This window comes from Gymnoscopelus braueri (genome assembly GCF_963280865.1).
Source record: "Gymnoscopelus braueri genome assembly, chromosome: 1".
In the NCBI taxonomy this organism is placed as follows: Eukaryota; Metazoa; Chordata; class Actinopteri; order Myctophiformes; family Myctophidae; genus Gymnoscopelus; species Gymnoscopelus braueri.
In genome coordinates this window covers 26,850,065-26,870,815 of record NC_137603.1, presented here as the reverse complement: position 1 = coordinate 26,870,815, position 20,751 = coordinate 26,850,065, and the positions used below count along the sequence as shown (strand labels likewise).

The 20,751-nt window shown below is 40.6% G+C and overlaps 1 protein-coding gene across 1 annotated transcript in view; it reads left to right on the top strand.

Moving 5' to 3' along the window:
- Nucleotides 1–7,967: 7,967 nt before the first annotated feature.
- The window catches only part of tub (TUB bipartite transcription factor), a gene marked incomplete at its 3' end in the record, with an annotated part of 42,598 nt that continues 29,814 nt past the window's right edge, over nt 7,968–20,751 (top strand). The window contains exons 1-2 of the mRNA XM_080417848.1: nt 7,968–8,096; nt 14,851–14,902. Coding sequence (XP_080273974.1) covers nt 8,059–8,096; nt 14,851–14,902 — 90 coding nt within the window. The 5' untranslated portion in view covers nt 7,968–8,058. The remainder of the gene's footprint in view (nt 8,097–14,850; nt 14,903–20,751) is intronic.

Sequence of the window (20,751 nt, the reverse complement as noted above, 5' to 3'; positions counted from 1 at the left end):
GGCTACAAGTGGGCTTTACGTGTGTGCCGTTCGTTCCCCACTGGAAACAAACCGAAACTCATTTAACAATAGCGTCCTCGAAGCCGACAAAACCACGGAAAGTTAGTAACATTTTAAATTGCTCTTTCATCATAGAAACAAGTGGGCTTATAACCAAAACGATCCATGTTCTCTGGGAGAAGTGGTGTTAGTGTTCTGTGTAGAAATATTGTTAGTGGGAATGAAAACATAGTCGCACCACCGGAAGTGAAAGGCTGAAGGCAGACCCAAACCCCGGTTTCCCTGAGCACGGGCCGTCCGTTCAGCTCCGCCCAGAGCCAAATGAATAAGTAAAAAACAGCAGAGGGCGCTGTTTTTCCTTTTTATTTGGCGATGGGTTCCCAGATTGACCTGCATGTTACTATAAGAAAGGTGTCAAGAATCAAGAAGGGTTTTGATACAATAAAACAAAGTAAGAATAATAATACAAATGTACAATAAAAGTTACCAATAACGATACAATAGTGGATGTAGCCTAATGGAAATAAGAGTTAGAGTTAGGGTCTTGTCTTACAAGGGTACAATAGCTTATTTTTTGCAGTACATTTTGCAGACCATCTGTTGGTGGTCCAACTGTTATTTTCGTTGAGCTCAATGGCCTTTGGTTAGAGTGTCCGCCCTGAGATTGACGTTCAATCACCTGGTATGGTCATACTAGAGACTATATATAAACATTGTACCCAGTGCCTCCCTGCTTTGCACTCACAATCTTTTTCTTCATTTATTATTATTATCATTGTTATTATTATCTATGCTGCTGCATTGTCTGAAGGAAGCCAAACAAAAATAAGTTTGACTCTTATGTACCTGTGCACAAGATTTAACAATATAGTGTGACTTTGACCTTGACTTTGGCATCAAGGGTCGGATTGGGGGTATGTCCAGGGGGTGTACTTGTACATCATGGATGGGGGGTGTACTTGCTCATCAAGCCACCCCATGCTACAGAAACACATGGCCCCTATACGCCACATGGCTCAGGAGCCATTGGTTCCCAAGGCTACTTATGTCGCTGACACTACCATCGCTGAAGCATCAGACTGTACACTTGCACTTAATGATGGAATGAATAATGAAAGAGAATGTTGAGAATGTGGAGAATGTTTTTCACACAGACTTTCAACTGACTGCATTGACTATCGAAAGTAATCTGAGTTTTGAAGTTGCTCTTGAAGAGGCTTGAAAGCTCTATACAGTAACAGATTTAGTTAAATGTGGCTGTTTTTGGCCTCTTTCCTGAGTGAGAAGAGGTCTCAGTGGCTTGTATTTTCCAAACACATATTTTCTACTAATTTATTGGATAAATACAGTACATGGTGTTTTCACATCACCAGGATTATATTGCAAATAGAAGGCTTACAAGCAGCTTGTAGGTGTGTGCATACAGCATAGCCCTTTGAGCCGCTAACGCTGTACTGCGATCAGGTTACACACACTCACAAGATGTTATGCTGTTGTCACATGTCCTGTCTTTTGTCCCTGCCACACTGGGAACTATTTTGTTCCTGCATAATTAAACAAGTGATCATCATTATTAAATGGTACAGTACTGTAGGTACGGTACAGTACAATACACGTCCTCCAAAACATGACCCGAGCGTCCATTTAATTTTATCATTTAGGAGAGGGACCAGGAGGAGCCCTAGGGTAACACTTTGAAATCCCAAAGTGGACTGACTCCATTGAAGAGGACATCATGGACTGACTCAGCTCGTTGCACAGAATACACTCGCTGTGAGCGTGACTGTGGACTCGAGGCTATCGTTACTTCTGGTATTATTTATCACCACAGGACCACTGAGACCCAAAAAACCTTTCTCCACCACTACTATTTATAAAGATATCATGACCACAGGCCATCCTTAAAAACAAATGTTTGCACCACGGTGGATTCGAACCCACAACCTCTGTGGTGGTGGTTTGCAGGGAGGTTGTGGGTTTGAATCCACCGTGGTGCATCCGGCTTTTGTCGATCGTCTACATGAACACAATTGGCCCGTGTTCGGGGGGAGGGAAGCCGGGCGGGGAGGGTGATAATTGTCCTGGCATGTAATCCTATGGCCTGGGGCGGCACCTGTCAGCAAGGGAGTGTTTGGCGAGAGGAGTAGGACGAAGGTGCTACGTCCTCCCGGTGGGGTCTCCTCACTGGCAGTTGAGTCAGTAGGATACGACAGCGGTGACAACACAGAAATGTGTGTGGGGACTCTGGGGAGGAATCAATTGGCATAACAACACAATTTGAGAGACAAAAGGGGTAAAAAGCTAAAAACAAGAAAATGTTTTCAATTGTCTGTACACATAACATTATAAAACAAATGATAAAACTCTTAATAATAGATACAATATTGCCCTGATGCAGAATTTCAAATCATGGATAAATTCTATGTGTCACGGAGAGAATGGAAGAATGAATACAATCTGTGAGAATGAGTTGGCCTGGCCCGGTCACCATGTCATGTCAGACTGCTACAGTATATTCTTAAAGGGATATTTCACTTAAAAAAAACTTTGGGTCATTTTATCATCTACTCAGGCTTTTGTGAGCCCCCCAGACCGTTTCTAAGTTGCTTGATTCATTATTTAGATATTTGATATTTGATATCGATTACTTTTTTCATTTATTTTATTTTATTTTTTTTATTGTATTTAATTTTTTACATTTTCAAAAAAATATATAAAAAATAAATGAAAAAAGTTATCGAAAAAACACGGCCCCCTCGCGTATTAGGAGGGCAGGGTGAGTCACCAGAACCAAGGACGGGTGTTTTTGATTAATCTAACATGCTAAAAATTGAGTTTGAAGTTATAATGGGTTTGTATAGGCGTGTCTGATAAAATGAATATCAAATTTCTAAATAATGAATCGAGCAACTTAAAAACGTTCTGTGGGGCTCACAAAAGCCTGAGTAGACGATAAAATGACCCAAAGTTTTTTTTAAAGTGAAATATCCCTTTAAGCCTATACGGTAAAAATGCCCTATCAGACTGCTACTGTATATTGTAAAGGCTTCAGTATATATGAATGCCCTATCAGACTGCTTGCTATATTGTAAAGGCTATATGGTATGAATGACGTATCAGACTGCTATATTGTAAAGGCTATATGGTATGAATGCCGTGTCATACTGCTATATTGTTATGGCTATATGTATGAATGCCCTATCAGAATGCTATATTGTTATGGCCTACATGGCCTATCAGACTTCTATATTCTTATGATCTGCATCAGACTTATATATAATGGCCATATGGTATAAATGTCCTATCAGACTGTTGTAGTATTATTATAAGGCTATATACCTCTGTGGTACTCAGGTCTGCAGCTTTGTCTCAGCCAGTTTGTTTCTATGAGACAGACACAAACCAGTGCTCCATTTATGTATGGCTCTTCTGTGCCCAGACCCATTATGACAATCAGTGATTCCGCCATCCTCCACTTACCAACAATAAAATGTCTCTGGTAAAGCTTCTTAAAAAGAGTGGCCTGGCTAAATTGAATTTGGTTAGGAGAATACCATTTCTGCCCCAGGCACGTTTGACATTTCCATCAAGAAGGAGATTGCATTTCTGACATTGAGTGTATGAAGTGAAAGCACAAAGTCACGATAAGAGTGCAGGACTGTGTCATGACTAAAGCTGAACTTCAAAGGGCTTCTTCCAGCATCAAATAGCAACCTGCTTTGTTTACACCTGTTCCTCTGTGGAATGTCTGGTTTAAAAACATGTGTTAGGCATGTCCACCACTGACATAAACTCTGTAGAAGGTGAGGTTAAGTGCATACGACTTGCAGCACCTGTAGGCTACAATACTTCCCAATGAAGACATGCAGGTCTGAGTTTTTGTTTTGGATTATAAACTTTGAATTTCCAACCTACAGTATACCACCATAATGAAGTGAACACATCCAGCCTAAGGGCTCTCCAGACTGGGCTGGCCACACTATTGCTCCCCTGACACCCACCTGCCAGCCTTCCTCTTTAATCACAAACATTTCACTAACACTCACACACACTTAAATGTTAGGTCACTTTGAAATGCCACTAGAACACCGGAGTTATATAACTGCCTGTACAACTTGATTGTGGACATAAGAGGAAGAGTAGAGGAAGTGTAATTTTGAGATACAGTATGACATTGACAATAGTACAAAAGATTTGAAAAGCTTGTATGCTCTACCATAATATGAATGGCCATTGGCCAAGGAGCTTATTTGTGCAAAAATGTTTAGGCCTGCTATCATGGGCTCTAAGGATGGTGGTCCGTCCGACCATCCCAATTTGATTTTGGCAGTCCAATGGCCTTTATTGCGCAACATTAGGGGCCCTGTCTACAAATAGCGTTTTATGAGGCGGAAGAGCGTTTTGGATTTCATGTCCAGAGTAGAGTTCTCAACGGGCCTGAAAATTAAGGCCCGCCCCTAACTGGGCCGGCCCGAACAGGGCCCGGCCCGAACAATTACCATAAGGTTATTTTTTAGCAAATAGCCTAGCTGAAACAACAGAAAACATCAGGCCGTAAATGATCGGATTGTCAGACACAGCCAGGAGGATCAAACCTGAGAGTGATGAGCAATATCTTCCACTTGAGGCGCTCAGAGCGCTCCGCCCAAAAAATGCTCATATATAGTCATATATTTTGCTGTCGGGCAGAAATACCTGTTATCTCGACAATTCTAACTTCTTGTGTTTTTTCGTAAATCAACACTTCATCATACTATGTCACACTAAAGCATCAAAGTAGCAGATCCACAAGCTCGAAACGCGGCCCGAAGCGACGCGTTTTGAGCTTGTAGATCTGCTACTTTTGGTACTATAATTTAATTTGAATCCTGAAATGTAACAGTTTTGGACATATGAGGTTTCCACCCGACAGGCGATAGGCATATTACATAAGGGCTTATTTATAATTTGTCACACGATTGCATCAATCAAGACAAATTGTGATATAGTTGTATGTTGAAGTATAAATTAGGCATAAGAATTTGCTAAAGTGAATATCATGTAACACTGGATAATGTAATAAAACCACCAGATAACGATAAGACGTTTCATAATGTAATAACGTTTTCCTGTTCAATTAGTTCATAATGTAATAAAACCGGATAATGTAATATAGCTAGATAATGAGTATGTGATGGGTTGCTCATTATATTCACTGACATTCTTTTTCTTATTAAGACTACGTACAGTAGCTACTCATTGTAGGTAATGAAATATGTTATCTATTGGAAAATTCTACATTTTAGATACTTATATAGGATGTTGTTTATTTGTTTTATAGTTCATACCGGTACTCTTAAACTAGGTTTCGTTTTTGTGAAGAAAAACTAAACATTTTATGTAATATTATATGTGTGATCTGGAGAGAGACATTGAATGTTATTTGTTTCAAAGAGAATTGTGAAAATGTGTTAAATCTTTCAAAACCCCCTTTGAAGTGTTCAATAGTCGATGGTAGAGCAGAAACATTTGAATAGAATGTTATTCCTCTAAAGCTAGAGTTAAAACAAAGATAGTCATTTTTAAACAATATTATACACACATTGTACAGTAGCTACATTGGAATTTTCCACATACAAATACTAGGCCACGCTGACTGACTATAATTTGAAACTCTCTAAGGTACAGTTCACTGTTATGAATGCATAATGAAGGCAGAATTCATGCAGTGTGTTATTTTTTTTAGAGGAGTGACTGGCAGTCGTTCTGACCTGTGGGGATGTGCTATTCAGCAATGTACAACTGGTACTGATACAGTATATGTGTACGTGCATGTGTGTGTACGTGCATGTGTGTGGAGTGTGCACGCACACACACTGAAGTTCCTCCTAGTTCCTCTACACCAGTGGTTCTCAACTGCGGCCAAATTAATATATTTGGCCGCAGACCAAAAATATTTTGTGCCAGCGACCCCCATACAAGATTTGTGTTGTTAAAATATTTTTTGTTTTTAAATAGCCAATCTACAAGTTCAATGTGACGTGTTGTGAGCTTGTAGTTAGGCTATTTTCAAATAGCTGATGTATATTATACGGTTAAAGTGGTTATGATGCTATATTAACTCGTTTTGCTGGGGGTCCCTGGAACCCCCTCCAGGATCCTTGGGGGTCCCTGGAAGCCACACTGCTCTACACCACAAGTTTACAGGTCTAAATCAAAGTGACTGTAACTGCTGTAACAGGACAGGGAGGGGTGTAATGTACACATGATGAAATACGGCGAATATGACTTTATGCCTGAGGGGGTTTATTGATTTAATAATACAAATTATAATAATATCTTATATTAAAATTGGCTTATGGGAGGAACCGTTCGACTTCAAACTCGGAATTGCATTTGTCCAGAACCGCCGATCCAACCGATATGCCCATATATGGGCATGTCGATATATTTATTGATGACAACAGGGATCTCAATATATGGGCATTCAAGTGACAAGGACTGACAGATACAGATCTCCATATATGGGCACAAAAGGGACACAGACCGACGGGTACAACGGTTACTCTGACAAAGCCCCCGACACTATGACTCATTAGCTGTGTGACGTAGGTGTAGTAATAACATAATATGTGCCCTTAGAAGAAGTCACTAGATGTTAAGATGCTTCTATCTACATCTGCTGGAAACAGATCTTATCCCACGTGACCATATTTCAAGATTGTTGCACTATTTTCTACTATTCCATAGTCGTGATCCGATAACCCCATGTGAAGCACACAGTTGCACCATCTGAAGTGGATCTAATCCATGCCTCACACAGCAGCTTTAACCACTTAAACCCGAGACTTTGACCGGATATCCAAGTGCTCTGAACTCGACGCGATACGAAATTGTAGATCTGCTATTTTTGCCGAATGTTAGGCCCAGAATAGGGATACTAGGGTTGAAGTGATTGAGATCAATAATGTATTCAGTGGGTTTAACTGTCGGTAGATGGACTCTTAAATAACCCTGGGAACACACAGAGAGGTGTGTGTGCTTATGTGGTGGTAGCGTGGGTGGGGGCGGGCTGGGGGTGTTGGGTTTGGAAGAGGGCGGAAGCAGATGCGTGTGAGAGAGGGGGTTCAGAGAGCCGTGGCACTATCACAGTGTGCCTTTGTCTGTGTTGTCTGCGTGTTTTAATTAAAGTAGTCTGAACAGTCATATGCTGATGGCGATTGCTTTGAAGGAATACATAAATTGTGGTTTGAGAAAACACATCTGATTCCCTGCTTTACATGGCCTGAGTGGCACACACAGTGTGAGGAAGACTGAGGGAGAGAGAGAGAGGGGGGGGGGGGGTAGCAGGAGAGAAAGAGATGGGGGGGGTAGTGTAAAGATAGGGTCGCACCGTAGAGAAGCTGCGTAGCTGAAACATCAAAGGATCAAGACAAAGGGGATTCACCATTACCTGTTTCCTCCTCCTGAAGCCTGTGGCCATCGCTGTGAGAGAGATGGAGAGAGTGAGACTGGGCGAGGAAGAGAGGGAAATTTAGACATAGGAGGAAGGGGAGGGGAGGGGAGGGGGGATTTAAAGAGAGACACACGGAGGGGCAGAGTGTGCAGAGAGAGAGAGAGAGAGAGAGAGAGCGAACGACAGAGAGAGAGAGAGAGGGAGGGGGGGAGAGAAAGAGCGGGGGAAGATAGCGCAGAAGAGGTGCCGAGAAAGAGGCGGGCGTGAGGAGGAGAGGAATTGATGGGACCGCGCACACGGGCGAGAGGACACAGACGCACACGGGGGTTTATTCTGTGAGCTCGCCGTGCATGACTGAAGAGCGCGGCTTCTGCATCTGGACCATCAGTTATCTCCAGACTGAGATCTGCCTGAGACGTGCCGCTCAGCATCAGCGGACATCGGAAAGGAACACAGAGAGAAGCTGGGGAATACGAGGGGCTGTGTGCAGAGGATGAACAGGCTATGTGGGCTCTGTTGCTGTGATCACTGTCACCAGACCCCACGGTCACTCGTGCTGTCACCGTCGCAGGCCGTTGGCCTCACTCTCGGAAGGGACCAGCTGTCAGGGCGATAGATACATTATGAGCTCCAAGCACTCCTCCGATTGGATCCCCTACAGGTACTGTAGCTCTTTCCCAGAGCAAAGGAAGGGACAGACTGTGTTTTATGGTGTCACTCTCTCTCTCTCTCTCTCTTTCTCTCTCTCTCTCTATATATCTATCTATCTCTGTCTCTCTCTATATATATATATATATAAATATTGACAGTATATAAATATATATATATATATAATGGATGCTTTATATATACAGTATAATAAATAGATAGTGGGAAATACATATTCAATAGATTGACAGGTACTATATTTGGGATTAGCTTGTATGTCAGCCTGTTTGTTTGCAGTGGATTGGATTTGATTCAATTAGAAGGATTTCTTACTATCATGTTGTCATTGCTGTTCCCATGGTATAATTAGAAATACTGTGTATATAGCATTATGTGTTTTCTTTTTTCAGAGAAACACTGCAACAAATGAGATATGCCTCAACTTCACAGTTAGATACTGTTTTGCATAATTTAACTCAGTCGTCCACAATCACATTGGAAAGTTTGTGTGTGAATGTGTGTGCACCGGTCCGTATGTGTGTGCAATGCATGTGTTTATGAATGTGCACATAAACGTGTGAATATATAACAATTATCCCTTGCATCTTATTGGCAATTCAGTCTGTTGCTGCTCTGTTCCCTTTGACTGAAACCTCATTGACTCCACAAGCTCTTGGTTGCTATAAGTGACATGAAATAAATCTCTCTCCATCACTGTTTTCAGTGAGATATTGTATTAGGATGGATTTCTCTCACTGGATGGACTTGCTGTATGAACATTGTAATGCTGACATTATCTCATGTATTTATCTCATTTCCGTGTACCGATCAATTTTTACTGTATCAGTACTTTTTCATATCCATGCCCTTGGACTTTCTTTCCTTGTCTGTAGTACATATTCATGTTTTTATTTCTCCACGGGGGAGTAAGCAGCAAGCAGCAGCATAATTTATGACATGATCATGCTACACTTTCTGAACATCCTCTTCATTCTAGACCCACAGCATGGATGGTCTCCTAGAGCAATAAGCGTACCTCTTCCCATGGAAGCTGCCATGAAAAATGTATGGCCCTCTGTGCAAGGCTGTGAGTTAGAGACACAGCTGCACTGTGTAGCGGGTAGCCCATCTCATTAAACACCCCCCCACCCCCGTTTCTCAATCGCCCCCAACCTTGTTGAGCCAGAGACCAGTCTGTCATAATGACTGAGGTCACAGCCCTGTAAACACTGCACTTAGTTACACATGGTGCATCCATTCTCCCTGATGATCCATTATATACACCTGCAGACTCAAAGAACAGAATACACAGGGTAATGTCACTGAAGAGACCTACAGTAGAGCTCTGATGCACACAAAACAACGTCATGCTGGTGTATCAACACAACTATCTCTCTCTTTCTCTCTCCCTCTGTCTCTCCCTCTGTCTCTCTCTCTGACACACACACACACACACACACACACACACACACACACACACACACACACACACACACACGTTTAATATGCAGAACTTTAAGCACATCTTAAAGGTGATGTAAGTGATATTTTTGTTAAAAATAAGTGTTACAGTACATAGCTCTATTATATTCCAATAAACAACTGAACTCGGACGGAAGTGTAGTGATGAAACAAATAAATGAGCAGACAAAACTGGCAGTGGAACACAAGCTTTGTGGGGTTCTCTCTCCTGATCGAATGAAATTTGTAACACACCTGAAAATGTACTTTCTGTTAACTGGAGAGACGGAGAGACCCCTATTACTGTTAGTAACTGTCTATAGCAATAATTACTATTGGAATTTAGAGCTTTAACTTTCTTTTTTTTTCACTTTTTTTTATTGAGAATACTTTTGAGACAGTATAAAATAAAACATAAAAGACAGACATTTACATGAAATTTAGAGACAAACAAAACAAGAGCTTTAACTTTTTAACAATAAACTTTTTATTTTAAAGAAAAAAAATCACTTTCAGCACCTTTTAAAGTTATGTGTTGGTGACACACCAACCATCAATCATGTGGTTGCAGGATAGAACAGAGCTACACTGTACATAACCTAAGTTAGGTTACACACTGCAAGAAACACAACCACCACAGCACTGCATTATTGTAGTTCACATTGTCACAATTTAGTGCTGTACTGTAAGTCACTGGTTCTCCAACGTTTTCATGTGAAGGACCCAAGTTAATATGTATTTGGCCACGGACCCCCATCTGAAAATCTTTTCGGCCTGGCGGAGACAAAAAGAAAGAAAGTAAGAAAGACAATGTTTTAAAACTTCCTACCAATGATGTCACTGGTAGGCATGTTTCTGGACTGTCCACAGCCCTCCTCTGAGACACAGAGTGAGTAGACAGAAATAGAACCATCTTATAGTGAGCATTAGTGAGGATTGGGTGAAGTGATCCTTTACAGTATGTAAAAATATGACATGTAAATTCTTTAATCGGCATAACGACTAAATTGGGGAGAAAAAGGGGTAAATAGAACAAAACAAACAAACTTAGTAGGCCTAATAAATCAGGTAATAAGAATGCTGTGTTTTTTAGAAGTCTGCATCTGCACCCAGAATCACATTTTCTTTATAATAAACCCTACTGGAAACTTCGAATGTTGGGCATTCCTACTGGAAGGTATACCGAATATGAAGATATACCGTCATGGATCCATGAAAAGATATGGATTTCTACTAACCCTCATCAATGATGTACATATCGCAAAACAAAACATACTGTATATTTTTAAGTGAATACATTTTTTTCCCCTTGCAGCAGAATTAAAAAGTAAAATAAAACCGACCACTTTGAATGGAATAGGACCATGACAATTGTTTTATAAGTTAAAGACAAACAACATGTCATATCATATCACATAGTACTGCAAAATATTGTGATATGATATTTTGGGCATATCGCCCAGCCCTAAAATGAGTCTCTTGACTATAATGAGGTGGTTGACCTCCAAGGCAACAGTTCTGTGTCATTACATTCCAGTCTGATGCTTATTCTCACACTTGATTACACTGATTGCAGATGTTGAGTGCTTTGTTTTCCTGTGTGCTTGACTAAAGAGTGGGAGGTAAAATGTGTTTTTCATTATGCCTATTAGTCAGTTACAGTATGTCAAACTAGAATAGGCTCTGCATAGATTCCAAGCTGGAGCCATCCAAGGATAGATATACAGTATATGTCACAGTATGACTGGAAAACCAGTCAGATTGAAAAAGGTGCACTCGTTTTCACCGACGGAGGCACGCCGTCTGAAGGTGACTTGAGCCACAAGAGGCACCGCTGAGCGAGCTTAGGCGAGCGAGTCGGTGTGTCGAGTGTTGCGAAGTCACCTTCAGCTGACTCAGCGCCGTCCGAGTTATGTCCTAATAGGGACAGAATCGTAAATCATTGCCCCGCCCTAGTCTCGGTACCTCCGAGACGTCGTTTCTTTTTTTGACGGGGTGCCCCGCCGCGGTGGAGCGCAAGAAAACAAGCACTCCTTTTTCAATCTGACTGGTTTTCCAATCATACTGTAACATATACAGTAGACAAGCCATTCACCGATTTTCCATAATAGCTGCAAGTCAGACTGTCTGGGTCACATCAACTGTTCACAGTTCCAAGTGGTGTAAAAGGATGAGAGCTTGCCATGCTCGTCAATCTCTTTTCAGTGGTGGACTAAGTACTCAACCCCAGTACTTGGTAAATGGTGCATTTATATAGTGCCTTTATCTAAGGCTACATTCACCCATTCACACACCGACGGCAGAGGAAACCATGCAAAGCACCAACCTGCTCATCGGGAGCAATTAGCGGTTCAGTGTCTTGCTCAAGGACACTTCGGCACTAACTCCAGGGGGGCTCAGGATGGAACTGGGTACCTTTCGGTTCCCAAGCGGCCTTCTACCTTGTGAGCCACTGCCGCTCGATACTTGAGTCACAGTATTGATGCTCCTGGTCAAATATTACTCAACAAGTGGAAGTTGCTCCGTCAAATTCGTACTTGAGTTAAAGTACTGGTGAACACTGATTTTAAAGTATTGAAAATTAGAAAATTTCCCCCCAAAATTCAAAGATTTTCCAGAAATGATCAACAAATATCAATGATAGTGAAAAAAGCCAATCTACAAGCTCACAACGTGCCCTGATGCGTTACATTACATAAATTGATGCAATATTTCAACTGTGCTGAGCACAAGGCCTCCTAATTGTATTCCATTGTATGCCAAAACAATATTTTTTTGATTATAAAGTTTATGAAATAAAAAGGGTATCAGTGTAAGACAAGGGGAAGAATTTAGATGTCTCCCACATTTCCATGACACAGAACTATTAGTTCAGAAAATAACTTGATTAAAGCGGTCCAGTTTTTTGTGACATGATTATTTTCAAAGCTTTGTGCTTACACTATAATGTTTCTCTGCTTATTATACCTATAATCAGATAATTCCGATACTGATTTAAAAAAATAATAATAAGGGGTTCTGGTTCATCATCAACAATTGTTGAGGCAATGTTGCTCTTCTATAAATGCTATAGCAGTGGAGGAATGCATCCCCAGGGAGCAGGCTTTAGTCGTATCACCTGTTACATGTCAATAGATGTAATGAAGCAGACAGCTTATACCAAAGCCTTCCGTACGGAAAGCTTTCCTTTGACATTGAACAATCAGTGATTTAGCATGAGCAAAGCTTAGTACGTTCATCAAGTCATCAAGCATTTGACTTCCCCCCCCTAATAAATATAATAATGATGAATATTATGTTGTAAACAACAAGCATGGCATCTCTTCTAAACAAGCGATCATCATAAATTTAAATTGTCAATGTCCTTATAACCTTGGTTGTGCAGTGCATGCAGACTGAAGCCAGGTCTGGGGCGGTGGATCCTGCTAAAATGATTAATTGCAAGTCCTACCGAAGGAATTGGAGCCAAGATTTTCACAACTATTTGCCATCAGCTCAGTCTGCTGATGGGTCTCGTTTGTGTCGACATCATTCTTCATTAACCGCACCAGCAAGTGGTGCTATTGAGAATAGCTGCCACTACAACCTGTGTGTGAAATACGTAAACAGTGGGATTGGAATTATATAGTTTGTTGTGAGGCCATTTCATTCATTAAAATGGTTTGTTGTTTGTTGAAACTGTTACACTATTCAATAGCGTGAAAGCCTCAGGTTTAACACAGTGTACCCAGTTTTCATTATCCAAATCATAGTTGTGATGTGTTGCGTTGAAGGCTATTTCATTTATATTAATTGTTTGTCCTTGTTTGATCTTGAAGATGGCCTAACGGACTGCAACATAGGTCTGCTATCACTTTAGGCAACATAATGTTTTTTTGTGAGTCCAATTTCAAATATGAAATAGCCATTCTTTGAATAATCATTTCCTCCCCTGATCCACTCAATATCTGTACAATGCTGTGTATGCTATCCTTGATGCATTATTATTTTTCATAGAGTCATAGTGGCTGTTTCTTGACCAAGAGGTTAAGTTATGTAGAAATGCAGTTTATTTTGAATAAAAAAAAAGACCCTTCTCTCTTATGCTGCATTCTCACAGTATTCAATGAAACAAACCTTTTCAGAGAACACCATCCCACCTTGAGTGCATACATCAACAAAACTTGTTGTGTGTGTTTATGCACTTTCAACCTGGCCTCCCCATTTGTCATTGTAGCAGTTTTTTAGAAGCTGCTGCTGCCAGCTTGTAGATCGGCTATCGCCGTACAACAAAGTGTATTGGGCACTGTTTCCTTGAGTTGCGGACCACTTTTATGGGTCGTAAGCAGGGAAGGAATTTCAGGGAGGCCACGAAGGCCATGGCCATCGTTGCCCCTCAGTTTGGCCTTGTGCCCATCAAAAAAATGTCATGGCCCGAGGGCCACAGTGGCCTTAATGCCCAAGCTGACTGTACCACAGTCTCCTCTGTCTCTTTCTTGTCATGTAGACACCAGTGTCTTTTGTTGAGATTTTGAATTCTTAACTCTCCCCATCTTTAAACCAATCCAGTAACTTTGATTGGTGCAAGGCTGAGCATGGATCAGATTGTAAATACCATCATTTATCTATTTCACTGCAGATAGTCTACATATTAAATTTAAAATCATCCTTAACCCTTAAATTCATTATTTCAATGGACTAAAATCTTGTTGTATTTGATTGTCTTGTTGCCTTCCTGCATTTGGCCTTTGTCTCCTCAAAAAATGGACAACACCAAAGGCCAAGGCCTTGCCCCTTATATTACGAAATTCCAGGCCTGGTCGCAAGTAAATATCCCCTTTTTTCGTTTCCTACATAAAAAATATATATACTGTAGGCTATATTAAAAAGATTTTTAAAAGTTTAAACAAAAAAGGTCACAACTTTTCATCAATTAAAAACAATTCCAACATTTTCCAAAAGTATTTCATGAATAAAATAGAAAATATTTAACATAAATACATTTGAAAAAAAAAAAAACGTTTAAAGGATCTACACCATGAATTAAAAAAAAATAGTTGATATTTAATATCATATGGTGTATGTCCCTCAAACCTTTTTCAAAAGGTTTGAGGTTTTAAGAAGCAGTGAAAAGAGCAAAAAAAACAGCAACGTGGCGCAAAGTGACACGTTGTGAGCTTGTAGATCTGCTATTTTCCCTAGTTTGGGTCCTGGGCAAACGTCTAATTTCCCTTTTGGGTCTTGACCTAAAAGGTTTGGGAACCACTGGTATAGGGCTTAAGTGGTTATTTAACATCCTTCTTTGTTTTGTTTCCTTCTCTGTGCAGCACTTTAGACGATGAAGGCAGCAACCTCCGACAGCAGAAACTGGACAGACAGGTAGGTGTCTCTGTCAACGCTCTATTGTGCATTTCAGCGGCCAGCGAGCATATCTGATTGGATCAGTACAGCGCTGTTGTAAACGAGAGACGTTTATTTTAGAGATGAGAGAGTGAGAGTGCTGCTGTGCCAAAGCTACGCAGCATACACACGAAAACAAATAAATTATATATACACACACGTCACACACAAATAAATAAATGATATATACACACACACACACGTCACACACAAATAAATAAATGATATATACACAGTCACGTCACACACAAATAAATAAATACATGCACGGATGCACACATGCAAGCGTGCACGCACGCGTGCACACACACACACACACACACACACACACACACACACACACACACACACACATACACACACACACACACACACTGATATTGTAATTGATTTTAGCACAGTTTAGCACTTTATTCTATTGTTTTTCTTCTATTCTTGCAGTTTTTCAGCCGCAATGTGGAGGAGCCGAAACTTCAAAATTCCTCTCCCTTATGCTTAACAATAGAGAATCTTGAATCTTGAATGACTTAAACAGCCATGACACTAAAGTGCAAAATCCATATCTATTTTTTTCACGCTATAGTTAAATCAGTGGCGGCTCTTGCGATTCTTGCGATGATTCATATTGTTTAATTTCTTTCATTAGGCCATGGAACCCCATATCAAATGATTCGGGACACTGAAATTAAAATATGTTTAGCTTGAATCAAATTAATTATCATAATTGTGCATTATTATAATAATCAAATGTTTTTTGTTTTGTAATCATTTCAAGTGAATTGAATTATAGTGACATTAAACTACTCCACATTCGGGAGGGGGGTGCTTGGATCCCACTTTGAAAACCACTGCTTATAAAGTGCAGTACAGTACAGTACAGTACAGTACAGTACAGTACAGTCACTCATCCCATGGCCTAGGGGGCCGTAGGGGTATCATGGTGGATGCTTGGACAGCTGTGCGTAGGGTTTGGAAGCTGCAACCAGTCTATTCCTTCATGTTGTCCATCCAGGACTTTCTCTGCCTGCCTCTTCTTCGCTTTCCCTCTACTGTCCCCTGTAAGATGGTCTTTGACATGGACGTATGTCTTGTGACATGACCATACCAGGCCAGTTTACAATATTTTACTGTTGAGAGTAGAGGCTCCTGTTCTCCAGCATGGGTGGTAACTAGCTGTGTAACGTAATCATTTGACCGGTGGTCTTTATATGGTATATGTAGCATCCTTCTGTAGCACTTGTTTTCGAAGGCCTGTATCCTGCACTTAATTCTCTTTTTGAAAGATAAAGAAAATGAAAGTTTTTGACCTTTTTTTTTGTCCAAAATGGAGACGAAGTCTATAGTGCAGGAAACAAATTGAGATTTAAATAAATATTATTACGTTTTATTCACACTGTACCAATTATCACTATAAATGAGGGAAGGATTACTCAGGATTTCTAAATTGTATCCTATTTCCTAATCTCTCAAGAACAGATTCTGCTCTGCGTTTGAATCTGTCGGGGGGTTCGTCATATCGCGTACGCACTGGCCTACAAGTGGGCGTGCCTTCAGATCAGGAAGCAGGCAGCGCTTTACCCAATCAAATGTAGTGGGCGGGATTTACGTGTCCGTCGATCCTTCCCCACTCGAAACAAACCGAAACTAATTTAACAATAGCGTCCGCGGAGCAGACAAAACCACGGAAAGATATTCACATTTTAACTTGCTCTTTCATCATAGAAACAAGTGGGCTTATAACCAAAACGATCCATGTTCTCTGGGAGAAGTGGTGTTAGTGTTCCGTGTAGAAATATTGTTAGTGGGAATGAAAACATAGTCGCACCACCGGAAGTGATGCGCTGAAGGCAGACCAAAACCCTGGTTTCCTTGCGCACGGGTGCTACGTCAACTTCCTCCCAGAGCCAACTGAGATAGTCAAAAACAGCAGAGGGTGCTGTTTTTCCTTTTCATTTGGCGCTGGGTTCCCAGATTGCCTATTTCCTGATTTATCCCATATCCACTTTCCTTTTTCAATTAAAAAATCTAATCATTTGGATCTCAGGATCAACATTGGAATTTGGAACAGCGTGTAGTAATGTCGATGAACTCCCGCTCACTGTCCTCTCCACTTGCAAATAAAATCTATTTATTGGGAACAGAAAGTTTCTGTTCCCAATAAATATATATTTTTAACCTCAAGTGAAGAAACACTGTCCACTTCACCTGCAATTAAACAAATATTTATTGGGAACAGAAGGTGTCTCTTTCCAATAAATATATTTTAATTGCAAGTGAAGCAAACAGCACACAGGAGTCTGTTCTTCTAGCTTCTTTCATGAGGCACGACATGACATCTATTATTATGATTTCCTATCTTATCACTGATGAATGCATGAAAGACCACCAAGAGGGAGAATGAATACATGCAGGCTTACTATTTATGAATCATTTCCAATTTGATTGATGATTTACAGAGCAGTATAAGGGCAAGAGCCAGGAGGAAGTGCTACCTAGAGTGCCTTGGCTAGGAGGACACTCCAGCAGTAACTCAAAACAATCAACACTTAGGGACCATTCAATACTGACAATGAGGATGGAGGATTTTAAAGTGCTCTTAAATGAAAAGGTGTGACTCTCCCAGGGCCATAAATATGTTTTTCTTGACCCTCCCCAAGTGATTGAAAACAAAAACAAAAACTATTAACCCTCCCCAACCAAATATATATATATATAGAAATTCTTTATTGGAAATAACCCCTTGAGATGTACCATCTCGTTTTCGAGGGGATCCACAGATTACAGAGATACATTTTTCATACATTTAGACACAACATTTAACAGGCAGATCAAACAACATCAACAAAACAAAACAAAACAAAACAAACAAAACAAAGCAAAACAAAACAAGACATACAACAATAACACAACAACAACAACACTTACAACAGTAATACACAGATTACTTATAATTATTATTATAGTTATAATAAACAACGATATGATTATAGCCTACTCTCTAGTGGTGTTCTACACCTTTTAAGAATTACAGAAGAAAGCGATTGTAGTAATTGTCCTTTTTTTGCATGTGCATGACGATCTTAATATAAATTATTCTGTGCCCTGGCCAGCAATGTTTGATACATTATATGATTTGATATGTTGGACACATCCCACAGGATAAAGTTAATATTGCAACTGCGTGCACTTACTGCTTGGATCCCACTTTGAAAACCACTGCTTATAAAGTGCAGTACAGTACAGTACAGTACAGTACAGTACAGTACAGTACAGTACAGTACAGTACAGTACAGTACAGTACAGTACAGTCACTCATCCCATGGCCTAGGGGGCCGTAGGGGTATCATGGTGGATGCTTGGACAGCTGTGCGTAGGGTTTGGAAGCTGCAACCAGTCTATTCCTTCATGTTGTCCATCCAGGACTTTCTCTGCCTGCCTCTTCTTCGCTTTCCCTCTACTGTCCCCTGTAAGATGGTCTTTGACATGGACGTATGTCTTGTGACATGACCATACCAGGCCAGTTTACAATATTTTACTGTTGAGAGTAGAGGCTCCTGTTCTCCAGCATGGGTGGTAACTAGCTGTGTAACGTAATCATTTGACCGGTGGTCTTTATATGGTATATGTAGCATCCTTCTGTAGCACTTGTTTTCGAAGGCCTGTATCCTGCACTTAATTCTCTTTTTGAAAGATAAAGAAAATGAAAGTTTTTGACCTTTTTTTTTGTCCAAAATGGAGACGAAGTCTATAGTGCAGGAAACAAATTGAGATTTAAATAAATATTATTACGTTTTATTCACACTGTACCAATTATCACTATAAATGAGGGAAGGATTACTCAGGATTTCTAAATTGTATCCTATTTCCTAATCTCTCAAGAACAGATTCTGCTCTGCGTTTGAATCTGTCGGGGGGTTCGTCATATCGCGTACGCACTGGCCTACAAGTGGGCGTGCCTTCAGATCAGGAAGCAGGCAGCGCTTTACCCAATCAAATGTAGTGGGCGGGATTTACGTGTCCGTCGAAATAACCCCTTGAGATGTACCATCTCGTTTTCGAGGGGATCCACAGATTACAGAGATACATTTTTCATACATTTAGACACAACATTTAACAGGCAGATCAAACAACATCAACAAAACAAAACAAAACAAAACAAACAAAACAAAACAAGACATACAACAATAACACAACAACAACAACAACACTTACAACAGTAATACACAGATTACTTATAATTATTATTATAGTTATAATAAACAACGATATGATTATAGCCTACTCTCTAGTGGTGTTCTACACCTTTTAAGAATTACAGAAGAAAGCGATTGTAGTAATTGTCCTTTTTTTGCATGTGCATGACGATCTTAATATAAATTATTCTGTGCCCTGGCCAGCAATGTTTGATACATTATATGATTTGATATGTTGGACACATCCCACAGGATAAAGTTAATATTGCAACTGCGTGCACTTACGGTCAGAATACAATGTCAAACTTGTGGCATTATGATTTTTCAACGCAGGTTTCATTTTGAAATCCGCCTTTTAGAAGTCCACAAAGTCTCTCTCTCTCTCCTGTGGTTTAGGTGCGTTACCAAAATGTTATTAAAATCTTTTTTGAAAGAGAATAATTTCTCCAGTCTTCAGTTTATACTGTATACTATATTTTTTATTGATTGATTACAATTAGTATGACCCTCCCTTGGACTAAAATGTAAAAAAGCTTGACCCTCCCTTGTTTTCCTCCTGTCGCCCCCTCCCATAAGTATTGAACGGTTATAGGGCAATCTAAAAGGCTTCTTAATATTGTCTCTGTACAGTGAGTTCTCCCAGGAAATCCTCATTCACTTCACAAACAATTCTCATTGGCTGCACTGCTTCACTGAGTCTTTCTCTCACACACACAGCTTCCGTCCAACTTGATTTCCATGTTTCTCTGAAACATTCAGAGTGGAAACGGTTTCCTCCTTTTAAAGGTTCCCTGCTCGATCACTCTTTGTCTCCGCCAGGCCGAAAGACATTAACCTGACTTCGCCAGATGGGGGTGGTATTGACTTCACAATACAGCCTCCATCTGGACTCGCTCAGACAGTAGAGCTGCCCGCACCACTGCGTGTTCGAACCAATCAGCGGTTGCTAGGGGCGGGATCATCCAATCACCTGCCAAGTAGCTTGAAAAAAAAAGGGACCGCCCCTTCATCGATTGTGCTACCGAGGTCCCAGATGGAAGTAGCCTGTGAAACAAATGTGACGCAAGCTTCTTCCATCTGGCAGAGTCAGGTTAGAAAGACATGGCCGAGACTATGTTCTGCACCCTGTCCGACTCCGTCCGTCCGTCCGTTCGTCCGTGATTCCGTCTGTGATCAGCTAATCTTGTCTTGATCGCAGTTAAACTGTGCACACACTCTCCTTGGATGCCAGAGCGGAACCTCTGCCCCAAATGTTTCACATGGGACTGTTATAGCGCCACCAGAAGGCAGATTATTTTTTTTACATTACTCCTACAGATTTTGTCCAAACTTCACGTACACAGTATCTCTATAGTCATTAAACAAAACGGGTCTTTCAGATTTTTCATATTTCATCCTGATTGGCTAAGATTGGCTTCCAAAGTTTGCGGGAGTGCTCCTTTTTGAACAAAATGCATCAAATCATGAACACAGTGTGTGATTTCCGTAAAACTTTGCACACACATTCACACTAGGCAGAGGAAGAAATGCACTTGACATTTTTCAAATCAGCCTCATGGTGGCGCTATAACATGGTGGATCTATAACTGCACCGATCTGTGTAAAAGTTTGTATGCACTCCCCAGAGGCCAAGGA